General features: G+C 39.3%; 1 protein-coding gene across 1 annotated transcript in view; it reads left to right on the top strand.

The window, feature by feature from the left end:
* Positions 1-18,222, top strand: part of SNX25 (sorting nexin 25) — an 85,236-nt gene that overhangs the window by 13,520 nt on the left and 53,494 nt on the right. Inside the window, exon 3 of the mRNA XM_030947162.1 lies at positions 7,356-7,572. Within this exon, the coding sequence (XP_030803022.1) occupies positions 7,356-7,572 (217 nt within the window). The remainder of the gene's footprint in view (positions 1-7,355; positions 7,573-18,222) is intronic.

Genomic DNA, 18,222 nt, shown 5'->3' with positions numbered 1-18,222 from the left:
TTTTTGGTGGTTTTTTTTTTTTTTCCCCTTAACAGATTTTACTTCTTTTTACATTACCTTTGAGATGCATGGATGATGTCATCTGATTTCAGAAATGTTGTTGCTGGGTGTGAAGAGACAGCCCTTTGGTTAATTCTGATTTCTTCAGCTCTGTTTCATCACTGTGTAATTGAGTTGGCCTGGGGTTTACTGTTAGTTGCTAACTACCTTGCCCCCCTCCAGAACTGCCTGTTGTCTGTTGGTCATGCCGTGCTTTTGCTGGTGTTATAGCATGCTGTGTGGTCTTTTCTCTCTGAGTTTAGTGTGGTTCACCTGAGGGTCTGTGTCGCTTCAAGCTACCACCTGCTTTGCTGTGTTTTTCCTGATGTTCCCATCATAGTCTGTTAATGTAGTTGGAAAGATCCTTGGTCATATCCTTGGTTTAACTGAAGGAGTCACCCACGTTTCTGTTCCAACCTTCAGTCTTATTTCCATAACTAGTGGATGTTTAGATAGTTTTCTTGTGATGGTCACTGGCTGATAATAGTTGCCTGTGTCTTATACAGCTTCTTGTCTTGCTGTAATAGAATTGTTGGGGATCATCCTTTTACAGCGTGCCTCATACTAAACGCCACCAAGAAGGAGCTCTGTATATGTTGGTTTACAGCTCCACCCTAACTGCCTTTGTTATTTTCTATCAAGACCAGAGCAGTGTAACAGGTTGGTGCTTTAGAGTGCTGCTTTATTTTCAATTATGAGATACGTGCCTTAGCTGTAGATACAAGGCGGGGGAAAGCTGTGAATTAGCTCTGCCACCATGTGTTGTGGTTTATGAAATCTAAGTGTTCAAAATCAGAACAAGTGCAAGGTTACAAAGAGATTTTCCATGTTGAGTATGGCAGAAAGATAAGGCCTTTAGTTGTCAACCCCAAGTCGTCTTTTCAGCTGCTAGTACTTGAGTAACTAACATTGAAATATGTTTTTTTCAGTACTTTTCATGCTTTCTGTTGAGAGATTGATTTGATTTTTGTTTGACCTTCGTTTACCTTACAAAAAGAGAAGATAAGCCACTTCTACAAATACCCTTTAGTGCTACCTGCTGCCTGTCTGGATTCCATGCGCACAGTGGTGTGCTAAGAGGTCTCCTGAGAGAAGCTGTGCCCAGTGCCTCTGGTGCTGCTGTGCACAGTGTGTACTGCTTGGGCTGAGGCTGCAGCTGCCAGGAGATTGATCTGCTGGGGGGGTAGCTGACCTCCCAGGAACTGAATTTAATTTTCTGCTTTTATTGCTCCAAGTCCTGTGGTCTTTTTGTTGTTTTTCACAGTCACTCTTTGTCTCTGCAGTTTTAGCAGTGCCAAGAAGAATGGTCTTCATATCACTTAGCTGCTTCACTGGGTCATTTTTGAGTAAGTAGAAAAGTACAGGCCATAGCTCAAATCCTGGCAGAGCTCTACTGGTGAAATTGTTCTGCTGCGAAAATTCACCTGGTTCTTAGATCTTAAAATATTTCCTGCTGGAGAGCCATCTCTTCTTTTGGAGTGGGTTGTCTTCCTTCAGCGCTGCCTTTTTGGAAATATTTTGGGTATTTAATTAGATTCTTTCTATGGATTAGATCTTGCCTATCTGTGTTGATCCCTTAGGATCTAACTCTGTTAGGGATGTAAGGTTGTACTTCCTTTACAGAAAGACTGGGAGAAACTATGTCTCATTTCCCAACTTAATATGTGCATATTGATATTTAGAAAAAGAACTCCTGCTGCTCTCTATTTGAAAAGCTGGTTTTAAAATTTAAAAATAAATTATTTTTTTCTCTACTGAAATTGGTTTTTTTAGAAAAAGAATTCCCGCTGTTCTCTATTTGAAAAGCTGGTGGGTTTTAAAAATTTATTTATTTTAATTTATTTTAAAATTTTTTTTTTCAATAAACAGCTTTCAAAACAATTTTTTTTTTGGTCCACAATATCAGCAAACCAACTTGAATTTATGTTCTCTGTGCTGTTGGGATTCAAACATTTGAAACTAAGAACTCTTCGTAAAGGGTGCATGTGGAAAATTATTTGGGCATAAATTTGTCTGATTTTATTTTACTACATTTACTATATTATTTCTCTATTGTTTATATATTTTTATGATTTTTTTTCTGCATAAAAAACAGTAAAGACACAAATGCCAGGAAATTTTTAACAAAAGTGGACCAAAGACTGGGGAATTGGGATACTGTCAGGGGTCCTTTTGCACAGGACCAATCCATCCATGCACAATGATAGCATGTAGCCTATTAAACCTGTCAGTTTCATAGAATTTGAATATAGAAATAAACCAAGAAATGCTAGTGGTTTTCCAAACACAAACTTTAGAAGAGCACTGAAATCTTTAAACCACTATTGCTATTTCACCACTGAAATGTTGGCATTTAGACATCATTTTGTCAGCCTTTTACACCATGGTCTAAGTAAAGATTTAGTGGCCATGAGAAACTTCAGTAAAGCTAATAAGCATAAAACCTCATCCTCTTGTATAGCTAAAACTTAATGAAATTTAAAATACAATAAGTGGAAAATGTCTTTCATCTCTTTCAATTTAAATGTTAATGTCTTGGAAATCATAAAACTGAATATTCAGAGTAATTATTAGTAATTTTATTAGTAATTGTAAACCCACCTTTAATGTAGGGGTTTTAAATTTTCTTTCAGGTTTTTGTTGTCATTCTTTCTTGTTGTTTGGGTTTTTCTTTTTTGGTCTGAATTGGCTTTTGGCAGGGGAAAAGGTAGTGGCTATAAGAAGTAAATAAGCATTTAGCATTAACTTCTCTAGAACAGTACTTTGAGAGGTATTTGGTTGTGGTATAGTCTGTCATTTTTTTCTATTAGTTTTTTATTGAAAGAATTTTTCTAAAAGTATAGCTTATTATAACCCCATCATGCATGTTAGATGTAGTGTTGTAGTAGCACAGAATTCTGGTGATGATTCTTGGCTTTTTGAAGGTGGTTTCTTACTACAGGATCCTAACACAATTCACATTACCCTTGTATTTCTCTTTTGTGGGTTGTAATACTTCTTGCTCTAGAATACCTCAAGGCAGTGTTGTAGCTATACCTTTTTTCCATTTGTTCATGCAGTCACAGGAGAGTTTTGGATTTAACTATAAATTAACGTCGTGGTTGTGGCTTCTCCAGGGTTTTCAGGAAAGCACAGTTACTTCTTGTTGAAACTTGGAAGTCTGTCTGCATTTGCATAGAATATTCTCTGTTTTTAAATATTCCTTTGAGAAAAAGAGTAGGCATTTAATCCTTGTTATTCAGATTTTTGTTATTTTTAATAAAGTATAATGAATCTTAGCAATATAAAAACTGTTTATTGTGAAGCTCTGCCAGTTGCAGATTTGAAACCAGTCTGACCTGCAGACCCTGGCGGTGCCACTGAACCTCTCAATGCATGAATGTGGAAAAAGGGATAGCAGTTACTGTAGGACATGTGCGGGAATGGGGGAAGGGTCTAGAGGGGTGTCTTCACTGGACCTCCACACAAGCTTCTGGCTCTCTACTCCCAACACTGTTCCAGTTTACAGTGTTTAAAAAGGGTAGTTGAACAGGCTCAACTTCAATTTCACATGGGAATGGCATTAAATCACATTGTAATAACTTGGGATTTGGATCTTCTGAACTAATTTAGGAAACCCAGTAGAAATTTCTACGGTTTTGCACCAGACTGATTGTGGTCACTGCATTTGATTTGATCAGAAGAAATTTGTTTTATGATTGTAGTGGATGACTTAGTGGTAGTAAGGTTCTGTCCTGAATATGTTTTGCTTCTTTTTTTATTCCTTTCTTGTCTTCTGACTGTTGTTTTCAATGCTTTAGAGAACATGTAGTATAAAAAGAATGAGAATAGATGCATGAGCAGATTTCTTCTCTGAAGGGATCAAGCTGCTCTCTATGAATTTGTTACACTTGTTTTCTGTATTTCCTTAGAGTGCTGAAAAAGCACCAGCTGCATCAATGGGCATGAAACGAAAGCAGCAGCTGCACCCCAAGGCCAGGATGACACAAGGCACTGTCTTACCCAGTCTTAAACTGGCTGCTGTCAGTGTCTGTGGCTGGTGTCTTGTTAAAATTTTATTTGTTTAAAAGCTGTCTCACTGCTCACTTGGGCATACATGCTGGGCTCTGAAGAACCCTGAATTTTATAGAGAACAGCACTGTTGTGATGCAGGAAGGGCAATAAGGTTGAGAAGTGACAAGGAAACTACAGAAGACATGTAAAGTAAGAGAGTTTAACAGGTGCAGAAAAATAGGGTTTAAAGTAGTGTAATCCTTTTAAGGTCTTGAAAGTATGTAAGAGGCAGAGTTAAACACAAATGAAATATTTCATAATTGCATGGTTGGTTTTTGATGATGATTCATGATCTTTTGTCTCTAGCTTGATATTGCCAATAGATTTTGTGGCTCTTTTGTATTGAATATGACAGAATGCATGAGTGGCTAAAAGGAAGAAAAAGAATGTATTATGTAATGTGCTGAAAATGGAGCTCATTTTGGAGTGGAGTTGCTTAAAAAATAATAAATTATTTTATTAATTTTATTGAATTATAATAATTATATAATATAATAGAAATTATATGGTATAAATTATGTTATAGTTTATTTAAAAATTAATTAATTAATGACCATTAGGAATAGATTTTTCTCTGAAAGACAATACATCTGTAAGGGATCAGGATGCAAGTTCTGCTCTTGTGCTCTTGTTTTGTAGAGTTCTGTTGAATAGACTTCTGTAGGAGCCACCAGTCCATACCATGGTTTGTCCTCTTGGGCAAAAGATGCTGAAGAAAGAGCTACTTTGCACTCTTGCAAAGGTTAGAGAGGGTGTCTGTAAGAAAATCTGGATAGTTGCTTCCTGCCAGTGATGCTGATTAAAAAATTCCACAATGCAGTGTGCTGCAAGCACACTTGAGAAATTATTGGTCTCTTATGGATTAGATGAAAGGGAAGAATCTGTGCTGTGGTCAGCTTTCCACAGTGTTTCGGACCTTGCAACAGAGGAGAGTAAGGAAGCTGTTAGAAAAAGGTGGCTGCAGAAGGACGTGGGGACAGCTGTGGAAAAATAGATTCTTAAAGTGTATTTTGTTGGAAGAGTTGAGATAAGTAATTGTCTTGGTTTGGAAAGACGGGAGTCTGCTAAGGAAGGCAGGAGCCTCCCCTGAAATTGAGAATGTAAACCCTCCCCACCCCTCCGAATTGCTACAATTTTAAATTAAGGGGCTCTCAGGCAAAGATATGGGAGCAGGCAATAACAGTTCTTTAATAGGGAAGAAATAAAAAGGATAAAATAAACAATACAGTCCACTGGAACAACACTGACAGAGTCAGAACCCAACCTGACACCCTGTGGGTCCGGGTGTTGGTGGCAGTCCGATTGAAAATGTGGCTGCAGTCCTCTGAAGTATCAGGTGTGATTCTGTTGGAGCAAGGGGAATCTGTAGTCTTCCTCTGAAGATCCGGGAGGAAAAGGTAGCTGCTGTTCCTCTGGGGAATCTCGTGGAGAACAAAACTGAACTGCAATTTCAGAATCTCAGAGTATATGGGGTAGCAGTGCTTGGCTCCTCCCTCTGGGCGGAGCATCTCACAATGGGATGTTATAGTTCTTATCAGTCATGCGCTGATATTCAATAGTCTGTTATCAGCAGAGGCCCCCTCCCGAGGAAGGTGTGAATGTGGTCATTCAAAGAGAGAGATAAGGCAAACTGCTCACTTGACGAAGGTAATCAGCCATACAGATGGTAATGGAAAACATCTTGCATGCAATCTTCAACAGTAATAAAACTTCAGATTCTAAAATGCTTTTTCCTCTGTTCTGTGGTGTCTTGACAGTTTATTCCTCTGCTTGCTTATCAGAAGACCACTATTTTTATAACTGTTTTTATCACTCTCTAGTATTTGTGGGTAAGAGTTTTCAGTGAAATATTTAATCTGTTTTAGAAAAGTATTTTAGAAGTTCCTATCCTGCTGTTTGGCTCTGCGTACTTTTTTCTCTCCTGGATTAGAAAAAAAAATCATCAAACCTGTTATATATTTGTTTACAGAACTGTGGAATTTTTTCTGAATTATTAATTAAAAAGTCTTGAAATGACTTAGCAAAAGGCTTTTAACTATATATTTCAGCAAACTCATTGAAGTGATTCGGTTTCTTTATACACTTGAGGAAGCTAGTTTGACTAGAAGCATTTGACTAGAAACTTTAATCAGTTTTAGCCATTTCTCTGGAAATGTTTTTATCAAGGTTATATTGGTTGAGGTTTGCTAGTTTTGCCTGAAAAGGCAGGTGAAAATATCTAAGCTGTTGCCTATTAATATGCTGTTAGTTCACTGTGGCCAGTTCCAGGGAGATTTTCATAATTTATATAATTTACCAAACAAACAGCTTCTATCAAAGTGGAAAGAAATTATGGAGTCTTATGATTACTTTGCACTGTGGGCTTACACTGACAAATGAGATGGGCTTTTGATATGAAAGTTTGAATCCTGCTTGTTTAGTAAATAAATTGCTCAAATTACCAGGCACATGACTTTATTCCGTCCTTTTTATTATCTGATAGATGCAAATTTACTCTTACAACCCCAGCTTTTCCCCCGTCTTGTTGCAACTGCTAAATAGTTCATGTGTTCTCTCTGAACCACCTCCTGCTCTCTTAGACTTCCAGGGACATTTGCTGAGTGAAACATCAGTAAAACTGGTGACATACAAATGGCAAAAAGCAAAGTCAGAATGGTAGAAGGCAGTGTTGCCATGGGATTTGCAATTACAGTAATATTGTTATTGCTTGTCGGTATGGTTTGGAATGCTTTGTCATTTTTAAGTTCATGTGGTCTCACTAATCCACTTGTTCTCTCTTAGCTCTTCTGATCCTATAATGTACTTTCTGTGGTGGTGTTCTGTGTTGTATATATCTTTGGAAATCCAAAAATATTACCACCTCCCCTTTTTAGCCATGACTTTGGAATGGAGACTATTCAGTTCCTATGTAAAGAAAGCTGGCTTCAGTCTGCAACATTTTAGACACAGCCAAATTATATGATAGTTCATATAACTGAAGGCACTGCTGAGAGACAGGTATTAGTCTGAGGTTTGTGTGTAGCTGGTAGCCTGATTGTCTGAGCAAATCCACTTTAAGGCTTTGCTTTGCAAAGTGACCTGCAGTAACCTGTTAGGTGCAGATTGCTGTAACCTTGCCAGCTTGACTTTCTTCGGTAAGAAGTGGATGTGAAGCCTATTGCCCATCCAGTGTTTGAGATGAGTTGAGGGTTACATTTTTCCTATCTTGGTGTGCCTTGTCCTTTTGCAGTTTTTGCTATTTATTGTTTTGTTTCTCCTTTCAGTGTTTGACTACAGCTATAGAGATTACATCCTGTCCTGGTATGGGCATCTGAGCAGAGATGAGGGGCAGCTGTACCAGCTGCTCTCTGAAGACTTTTGGGAGATTGCCAAGCAGCTGCGACAGAGGCTGAGTCACATTGATGTAGTTAAAGTTGTCTGCAACGATGTAGTGAAAGCTTTGCTCTCGCACTTCTGTGACCTTAAAGGAGCCAATGCCAGGTAAAAACAAAACTGCAGTTCTTTGGAATTTTCTACTTCCCTCTTCACTTACAGATGTGCTAAATCAAAGTGATGAAGACTGTATAAAACTGATGAAATAGTTCAAGCTTATTATCAGTTTTAGAGATCAAGCAGGCTTCAGGATGTCTGTAAGGAAACACTTGCACTCCTTTTTCTAAGAGTTTGGATTCACTACTCTTTTCAGTTTAATCCATGAATTCTTTGTTCACAGTAGGAGGTGGGCTGTGTAAGCAGATCCTGCAAAGTACTGTGAACATGCAATGGGAAGAAGGGCCACTGTCAGTGCAGTCAACAGACAAGAAGATAGTTATTTGCACCTTTCTCAGAATAGCACCAGGAATAATTCCATTCAGTTTTCCATTTCTTCTAGCCCTGGGAGGCAAAGCCTTGTGATTTCTGTAGGTGGCCTGTCCTGCAGTAACAAGATTTTGCTAGTGGAAAAATTGTTGGCTGTATTTTCTTTCTCTGCTTAAGTTATCTTGCTAATTTCATAAATTTCCTCTTTGGCAAGGATCTCTTTGTCCACTTGAAAAAGCCCTGAATACTAGAGTTCCACCCAAATTGTAATTCCAAACAGGAAATCTTAGCCTTTGCAGCTCCCACATCTGAATGCACAATTTCTCTAATTGTGCATGGAATCTGGTTTTGTACCTGCACTTACCTGCATCTTGGTTATCCTAACTGGAATATGCTTTGGCCATTCAGATTTAGACTGTACATTTTATTCTGTGAAGTTGTTTTACCTACAGTTAGATCCATGTATTTTTGACACCCCCTCAGACAAGAGCAATTGTGTTCTGTCAGTGATCAATCTATTACCATTGGCAGTTCTTTCTCTTCTGTATTAGAAGACACAGTTAAGGTGTTTGTGGTAGATCCTAGCTAATTTTTATGTAAGCTAATGCATAGAAAAAGAAAAGTCACTAAAGGGTGATTACATGAACGAAAATAAGAAATTAAGGTGTGTGTACTTTGCAGTAGATCTTGCAGTGGGTTCTAGGTACTACTTTCTTTTAGCTCTGCAATGAAGTAAAAGAAATATCTTAGATAAAACTCCTAAGTGTGCTCCTTGGTTTTTAAGTATCATGCTTGCACTTGCCCTTGATCAGAATAAAGTGCTTGCTTTTGGGAAGAATTTGATTTGAACAGTTAAAGAATGAGGAAGTTGAATTTTTTTGTTGTTTGTTTTTTGCCTTTTTAAAATCTGAATGTTTTTCTGTTTGAAGCTGGGAATGTAGGACCCAGAGTTGCAGAAATATTAAGTATTATTAATGCTGATTGTTGGTGAGGCTTCTTATCTGCTGAGAATTATGACCACTTCATCTGGTCTTTGTTGGATTGTTATTTCCACTATGTAGAACTAAAAGAAATTATTTTCGTTATTTTCTGGTTAACTTTTTCACTTGGAAGTAGTAAATGCACCTTAAATCTGGATAAGACTGCATTAGTATGGGAATGAAAAAAAAGTCCTATAAAGATTTAGTGTAATAGCAGGCTAGAAAAAGCCAAACAAACCAACCCAACAGCTCTAACTGAACAATTTATAGAGGCTGGAACTGGACTTAGTGACTGGTTTTTGCAGACTGCAAGGCTGTGAATTCACGAGGAGAAAGGTCTGGTTTGACAGACCAGCAACATGATGCTGCATGATGCAAGTTGTAAAGCACTAGAATTCCCTCATGCTGCTCATCCAAACTTGTTCGGAAAGTCCAGGGAGCTGTATGGATATTGCACAGGGCTCACCATTTCTTAGCAGATGGAGAGACAGCTTAAATGCTATGTACAGGCAAAGTCAGCAGAAAGGTGACATTGTGCTCATACACTACAGATGGAATTTGTGCTGCTGAGTGATGTGAGCATGCATATAATAAACCTGAAAGCACAGCAAATACTCGGATAGTGTTTTCTATTTAAGAGAATTTGTAGTTTTAACAAGAATTTGAGTTTTGTACAAATTGCCTACTGCTATGGAGTTTACTGTGCTAGAACCTGCTGACATTTTAAGCTATAGACTGAGAACTAAAAAGTAAGTTATTTCTAGCTTGGAAGCCTTTAATTATTTTCTGTATTGTTGTCCTGATTTTCAACTGGGATAGAGTTAATTTTCTTCCTAGTAGCTGATATGGTGCTGTATTATGGATTTAGGTTGAGAAGAATGTTGACAACACTGGTGTTCTAGCTGTTCCTAAGCAGTGTTATGCTATGTCAAGGACTTTAGCTTCTCATACTGCCCTGCCAGTGAGGAAGCTGAGGGGATGGGCGGCACAAGAAGCTGGGCAGTGACATAGCCGGGACAGCAGACCCCAGCTGGCCAAAGGGATATTATTCCATACCATATAGTGTCATGTTCATTATATAAATTAGGTGAAAAGCTGTCTGGGAGATACTGCTTGGGAACTGGCTGGGCATCAGCCAGCAGGTGTTGAGCATTTGTGTTGTGCATCACTTGTTTTATATATTCTAATTCTGTTATTATTATTATCATTATTATTATTAATTTCCCTGTCTTTTCTGTTCTATTAAACTCTCTTTGTCTCAAGTCGTAGAATGGCTTGGATTGGAAGACACCTTAAAGGTCATCTAGTTCCAACCCCCTGCTGTGGGAAGGGGCACCTTTCATTAGACCAGATTGCTCAATGCCCCATCCAACCTGGCCTTGAGCAGTTCCAGGGATGGGACATCCATGACTTGTCTGGGAAGCCTGTTCCAGTGCCTCACCACCCTCACTGGGAAGCATTTCTTCCTAATATCTAGTCTAAGCCTCCTCTCAGGTTGGAGCCATTGCCCCTTGTCCTGTCACTACCAGGCTCTTGTAAACAATCTCTCTTCACCTTTCTTTTTGGCTCCCTTCAGGTACCTGAAGGCTGCAATTAGGTCACCCCAAAGTCAGGAATTTCACCTTTTTTCCTATTCTCTCCCTCGTCTCACTGTGGGAGGGTGAGGGAGTGAGTGAAGATCTGTGTGGTGTTCAACTATCTACTGGGTTGAATCACAGTTGAATTGTCACAGTTCAAACACAAAAAAATGTCTTCCTAAGGTAGGGAATGCAGATCTTCTTGATCTGCTCTGCTTTCTGTTAATGTTTTGAAGGCAGTAATAAATGTAAATTGGCATTCACATTTCCTTCTGTATCTCATAATGAATCCAGTTAGTTTTGGATGATATAGTGGAACAGAGGCTGTAATTAGAGAGAGGTATCTTTCCTGTTGTGATACCTCTTGAAGTGCTCCATCATTTCTTGCCACTGAGTTTATACTGCAGCATGATGGCAAAGGGCATTTTGTCCATGTGTGGCAGCTTATGAAGTTTTAAATACCTCTAATACTGTCTATGGAGGGAGTGCTGCTTGAGCCACTTTGTCTTGGTTTTCCTATGTTAACAAATAATCCACTAGCAGAGCAGAAAGGAGTCATCCATGCCCAGGAGGACAGATGTCTTGTTTTTTCAGACTGAAGTTCATGTGTTTTGTGACTAGGTGCACGTTGGACACACAGATTTCTTTACTTCTTTCGCTGACAAACTTCAATCTGTGATTAACCAGGATGTTTGAGGGGATGAAAATAGGCTGAGGCCCTTCAGAATGATGAAGGGTGCTACAGTCTTTTCTTTTGCTCCTGCTTTCCATCTGGCTTATCTTAACCATCTCAAAAATTCACTTAGTTAAAAACAGCTCAAGGCAGATAGCCAGCAGAGGCTAGAAATGAAGAAAAGTGCTGGGAGACCTTGTCTCCCTTCAAAGCATGGGTCAAGGCCAGGTTGGATGGGACTTTGAGCAACCTGGTCTAGTGGAAGGTGTCCCTGTCCATGGCATGGGCTGGAACTAGATGATCTTTAAGCCTCTTCCAACCCAAACCATTTTATGATTCTTTGATAAGAGGAGAGGCCACTTCCATGGTGGCCGGTTGGAGACAGGGCACTGGGAGAAAGGAACCCTGTAGTGTTAGGTCTGTTTCCCATTTCTTTATTCTATCCCCTGGCTTTCCATAACAGCAGCTGTCTTTCCTGTGCATGCCACACACGTTTATGGAGTGAAATAAGGGCAGAGACACTTCTAGCCATGGGCAGAACTGTCTGGAGTGACATAGAGCAGTGCAAGCTGTGGGCAAGACAGTTCACAAATTTTTCATCTTGTATGTGTCAGTGGGGTGTACTTTGAGGTTCAGTTGGGATTTCAAAGGAAACTGTCACTTTTCAGTGAGAAAATTTGTGGCATTTTGAATAATTTAATTAGGAAACTATTTAATTTCTAGTATTGGCTTGGTGTATAGAAATGGAATATGATACACAGTTTCCTGTGTCCAGCATTAGCTAGTATATGAATTTGAGATATGGAGAAAAAATCAGACCTGGATTTATTTTTAGAAGCCACTGCTCTTTTCCCATATGCACAGGATCAGGAGCACATTTATAACAGGATTAGCCAAGTGCATCCTGTAAGAGTAAAGAGGTTAGTATTCAGCCATTTGTGTTTCCTTTTATTCCTTCATTCCTTCATATCTTGTTAAGAAATCTTTGCTTGGTTACTTTAACTAGAATATAAGCTGAATACTGGCAATTCCATTTTATGCAATCAAGGATGGACTGTGAGCTGAGTAAGGTGGTGTATAATGATGGAAATGGTCATGTTGGCATGTGGCTCTGCAGTGTTGTCTGTGGTAGCAGTGTGCTTTTCAGGGGCTGAAATTATCTGATCCCAGGAATTTAGTCTCCCTCTGGTAGCATGTTTGTTGAAAGCTAGAAGCAGCTATTCTTCTGGGTGAAATGCTCAGTCAGTACCAGAAGGATTTAAGCAAGATGTGGACAAATAGTAAGTATCTTTCTGTGAAGCTGTCCACATGAAAGGGAGTTCCCTTGCCCTTTCTTTGGGCTAAGAATAACTGCTGTAAATATTTACAGAACCATTAACATTTGATAAATAAACCCCTATTTTTTGTTGAGGGCAGCATAGGTAAAATAAGATTTGCCTGCATTATTTAAGTAGGTATCATGGTTTAACCTCAGCCAGCAATAGTCCCACACAAACCACTCACTCACTACCCCACCAGCATGCTCAGAGAGATCTGGAAAAGTAAGTGCAGGAACTTGTGGGTTAAAAGTGAGAAAACTTGTGGGTTGAGATAAAGACAGTTGAATAGGTAAAGCAAAAGCTGCATACAGAGCAAAACAAACAATTAATTCGCCACTTCCCATGGGCAGGCAGGTGTTCAACCATCTCCAGGAGAGCAGGGCCCCATCACATGTAATAGTGACTTGGGAGGTACAAAGCCATCCCTCCAAACATTCCCCCCTGCCTCCTCCTTCCCCCAGCTTTACACACTGAGCATGATGCCACATGGCCTGGAATATCCCTTTGGTCAGCTGGAGTCACCTGTCCTGGCTGTCTCTTTCCAACTCCTTGTGCACCCCCAGCAGTGGGGCGATTCAAGAAACAGAAAAGGGCCTTGATGTTGTCCAAGTGCTGCTCAGCAATAACAAAGGCATCTCTGTATTATCAACCTATGTTCAGCACAAATCAAAAATATTGCCTCATACCAGCCATTAGGAAGAAAATAACCCCAGAAAAAAACAGCAGAGTAGGCATGTGGGATTGGAAGGCAGTTAATCCTTGTGTCTTGGACCCCCTGACCAGCAGTGCTTTTTGAGCAAACCCCAGCAAGAAGTCAACTGACATTGGTTTTCTTTTTATTATTAGTAGTACTTTAATTTTCCCCCCATATATCTTTTGGCTTTGGGTGTTCTCTGTCTTTAACCTACAGCTGGGGCACCTTTGACCCCAGAGACAGAGGAAGAATTGGTTTCTGCAAACGTGAATATGTGGTATTGCAGGCTGCTTCTGACCAGTTGTCTACCACACAGCATCTGCTGGTATATGCTGAAGTGTTTTTATGTGTTTTTGTGCCCAGACTTGCAGCATAAGTTATGACTTAGCAACATGAATGCTTGGGGTCTGCAGGCTGCTACCAGTGCTGATTCAGAACATATAGTTAAGAGCTCAGTGCTCTTGGAAAATGTTGTGAGGAAATTGCTGCTTAAGTGATCAGTATGGTAAGCTGTTGGGGGATTAAAGTTTGTGTCATACATGTTTTGATAATGTTCCTTTTGTTTTCTGTTATTACAGATGCAGTAAGGGGAGAAAATAACTTGTAATTTTTTTTTGCCCAGATGAATACCTTGGCATGTATAGGGTATATAACTTCAATTTTTTTGTGATTGCAATGTGTATTGTGATAAGATAGTAAAAAAAAAAAGGTGATATCACCACAAACTGATTAAGAGCAGACTGATACAAAGGGAGTTATAACACTTGAGATTTAACTTGGTTAATTCTATAGATCCAAGTTATCTGGATAGCAACTAAACACCTCCCACAGGTCTTGTTTATCTTTTATAATTCCATTTGCCAGAAACCAGAAATGCTAAGAGCTGGTTACCACAGTCAGCCTCTGGAAAGGTGTGTCAAGGGGATTAGTATGAAGCTGTAGAGGTTTGTTGCAATGGGAACAGCTGTGTATGAAAGTGCTGAGAGCAAATTAGTCATGAAAAACCAAGGCCTGAGCATGTTATTAAATTCAGCCCATAGCTAGCACCAGGTCTAAAGCTCACCATTTGTTTTCATGCTTCAGTGTGGGAAGTTGGGTTTCCTGTTAATGACTGAGTATAACCTTAACACCATAATAAGCATTAAGACATTTAAGTGCTGATGTGGTCATACTACAGTTTGTAAGCCATTCATAAGTTCTTTGCCTCTGTTACTAATATGGCTTTTTTCTGAAAGAGGTAACTGTGGCATGTATAAATGAGAGGTTTTATGCACCATAAACATTAGTTGAAATGACTTATAAGAATTGCTGATTTATCTTGATAAAATAGCAGCTGTGGAAATTTTGGGTTTGGCTTTGTCTGCTGTTTCTATTTTTGTTGTGCTTTCGAGGTTTATGTGATTTTCTTTTCTTTATTTGTTTTTTTAAAGTAGATTTTTTTTCTAGTATATTTGTTATACTGGCTTGTAAAGGTCTAAAGTTTTGTTTCTTTTATGTCTTAGAAAACTCATATAGTTCAAGCCGTTTTTACTTTGCTGCATTGTCAAGAAGCTTACAGCTCTGAGGGTGATACAGGTGAAGAGATGCAGCCTGCTTGTGGCTCTGGTGCTTCTCAGAGTCGGTTTAATGAAAATGCATGATGAATGTTGAAAATACTGATGACACTTATTTGGAGTTGCACGTGCACTTCTGCTCACAATTGTACTGATTGAGACTTAAATAGAGCTCTGCAAGGCTGTCTCTTGACAAACTAAATAAAGAAATATCAAGGCTGAAGGAAACACTTTGTTATCCATCTATCCCTTAAATAATTTTCTGTAGAGGAATTGTTAATTTTTTACATGGTTTTGTTGTTTGAATTTTTTTGTTTGTTTGGTGTTTTTCTTTGGGGGTTTTTTTGGGTTGGTTGGCTGTTTTTCTGGGTGCATGTTTTTTCTTTTTTAGGGGGGAGGGAATGTGTGTGTAAATTTGCTTCCTGCCTTAATTTCAAAGCAAACTGACTTACGTTTGTCAAAGATGCTTTGTGTCAGGGTCATGCATACAAGCACAAATACCAGGTTTTAATACTCCTGAGTCTTTATAATACAGACGGTTACCAGATGGTCCTTGTCAAAAATTTGGATATCTAGAGTGGATTCTTGGCGAAAAAAGATTTCCATGAGATTGCTGTACTGGGAAACCTGGAGTTCCAGGTGATAGTCTGGTTTTATGAAATGGCCATAGGTCCTGCATTCCTGAGAAATGAGGTGTTGTTGTTAAAAAAATGTTGATATTGTCTCAGAGTTGCTTACTTATAGTATGGGAAGGAAATGATGATAGTTCTATAACCCTGGTAATGTTTTAAGGAATACTGCAGCAAATCTGGTCTTCTGCTTTCCTTTATAAAGTGCTGGATGAGCTGTAGGCTCACAGCAGTAAGGGGTAAAGTCTTAACCCTGCTGACACTCAGTGGGATACGCAGGCAGTAAATGCACAAAGTCACCTCCTAGCAGAGGATAGTTACAGTAGGTGTCAGTTTGTTCCCAAAGAAAAGTACAGCTTGGAACAGACCTGGTACAAAGGAATTCACTTTGGCAGGTCCTATCTATTCATCTTTATTTGTACTCTGCTGCTTGGTCTTCCAGTGCTTTGAGGTGCAACTGAAGGAAATCCCTTTGCTTTCTGGCACTATATAAAAGTATTGGATAGTGGTAAAAATTCAGAGAAGCTTCTTCATAAAATTACAGAAAAGGAATTTGGGCAAGGTCAAGGCTGGCTTTGTAGCTCCTGGGGGACAAAAGATGGGTATGATCTGTAAGAATGCTGTATAGAGCATTCTGTCTACTGTTTTAAAAAAGTCACCTGCGTCTTGACAGATGGCTATTGTCACTATTACTTCAGTCTTAATTGTTCAAGAAGACACAAATGAATTAAGTTGCCACTTGCCATTATTTGAATATTGTCTAAAGGAGATTAATTGAGCCTGGTTTCCAGAGCTCGTATCACGCCTGTTTTGGAACTATTTTCTAGAATGCCACATTTATATTAGTTCACTGCGCACAGTTGTGCTCAGAATTTATGGCTAATGGACTGGGATTTTAATGCTCTGTCTAAAAATATCTGCACAGAGTTTTTGTTCAGTTTTCTGTGATTACTAAGGGACTGTTTGTTTGGAAAATCCAACCACACAGTGCTAGTAATACATGTTCAGAATTAGATAGGAAAAGAAATAATGTCTATGTTACTATTTGGGTTATTTAATAGTGCTTAATAGCTTTATTGACACTGGAGAGATGTATCAGCACTCCACTTTGTGTATGTGGATTGCACTTAAATTTCTGCTTTTTCTGTTGGTCTCTGCAAAATGAACAGTGCCACATTCTCACAGAACTGAAGATCTAGGTTTTATATCAAGCCTTAAGAATGCCTGATCAGGGCATCTTAGCTATTGTTCCAAGGTAGTAAACAGACATGGTTTGATGGCTGAGCAGTGGTGTTAATACTTCTCTGGTTGCTCACTGCTCTCTTTTTAAATGTGTCTCAGTGGAGGGGAAGCCTGGGTTAAAAGGGCAGCTGTTTACCTGTCAGACCTTTAGTTGACAGACAGTATTTCCCTGCAAGCTCATCAATGGTAATATTGAGACAAATAGAGCTGTAATGCTTCCTGTATGCATGCAAAGGAGGATATAAACCAGTATGTTTTATCTTGTCTGATTTATCACTGTCATATTGATTTATTCTGTAGCTGTTCAGCTTCCCCCTAAACTTCCTCTCCTGCTTTCAGTCTTCCTTTTGTTTCTCTTGCCCAAGAGTGATGATGCAGGATTTGTTGACAGAACTGTTTGGCACTGACAGGCAAGGCTTATTTAGAGTTGAATTTCCTGAATACTTTGTTTCTCTATTTTCATAAATGTCTTCCCTTTTGCTTTTAAGATCATATGTAGATACAGTTTGGCTAGGAAAACCTGTTCTAGAGAGCCATATCTTCTTAGGTAATGGAGACAATGCCAGGAAAAAATGAAGATCTTGAGCAGCCTGTAAACTGGAGAGTAGGCAACTCTGCTCGCCCCTTGCATTCCTGTAGGCAGGAACACATTAGACAAATTAGAAGGGTAAGAACCAAATATTTGCCTAAGTGCTTGTTTATTCTGTTCCATTTTCCATTTGTGTTCTCCTGACTGTGTGGCAGAAAAATCCTGGCATAGGTCCAGCTCAGCAAAGCTGTATGTGTTGGCTCTTGACTGGGAATAAATTTTTGCAGTAGGGAGACAGTTCTCTTGCATAGGTGACGCTATAGGTACAGTTAATGCTTCAGTGTGTTTGCAGTCTCAAACAGGCTGGCATTCCTCAGGGGACTTGTAGATAGATGTTGAAGACAAGGCTAATCTCAGTTCAATTAAATTTTCTGTGCATTATGGCTCTGTTTTATGCTTTCACGTGCTCTGAAGGTATATCTTGATTTAATCACTATGCAAGAAATAAGGTGTCCAAAATAGATGAGGTTTGTTCACAGGCCAAAAAGCAGTCACCATTTGCATTTAGTTCTAACTCTGTATCGTGGCTGTTAATACACAGGAATCATTTCCAGGCATAAGTTCTTGTACTTGGTACTGGTGAGGCTGTATCTTGAATCCTGGGTTTAGTTTTGGGTCCTTCACTGCAAGAAAGGCCTGGAAATGCTGGAGCATGTCCAGAGGAGGGCAACAAAGCTGGAGAAGGGTCTAGAGGACCAGCCTTATGAGGAGTGGCCAAGGGAGCTGGGGGTGTTTAGTGAGAGTCCTCTGGAGAAGAGGAGGCTCTTATTGCTCTCTACTGAGAGAACTGCCTTAAAGCAGGTTGTAGCCAAGTGGGGGTCTGTGTCCTTTCCCAGGTAGCAAGCAATAGGATAAGAGGAAATGGTCTCAAGCTGTGCCAGGGGAAGTTTACATTATTAGGAAAAATTTATTCACTGAAAAGATGGTCAAGCATTGAAACAGGCTGTCCAGGGAAGTGAGAAAATTACTGTCCTGGGAAGTGTTAAAAATCCATGTAGGCGTGGTACTTAAGGACGTGGTTTAATGGTGGACTTGATGATCTAGAAGGGCTTTTTCAACCTTAATTATTCTATGTT

This window comes from Camarhynchus parvulus, chromosome 4 (genome assembly GCF_901933205.1).
Source record: "Camarhynchus parvulus chromosome 4, STF_HiC, whole genome shotgun sequence".
NCBI classification, from domain to species: Eukaryota; Metazoa; Chordata; class Aves; order Passeriformes; family Thraupidae; genus Camarhynchus; species Camarhynchus parvulus.
Note: the sequence above shows the minus strand (reverse complement) of the source record. Positions and strands in the feature narration are given on the sequence as shown.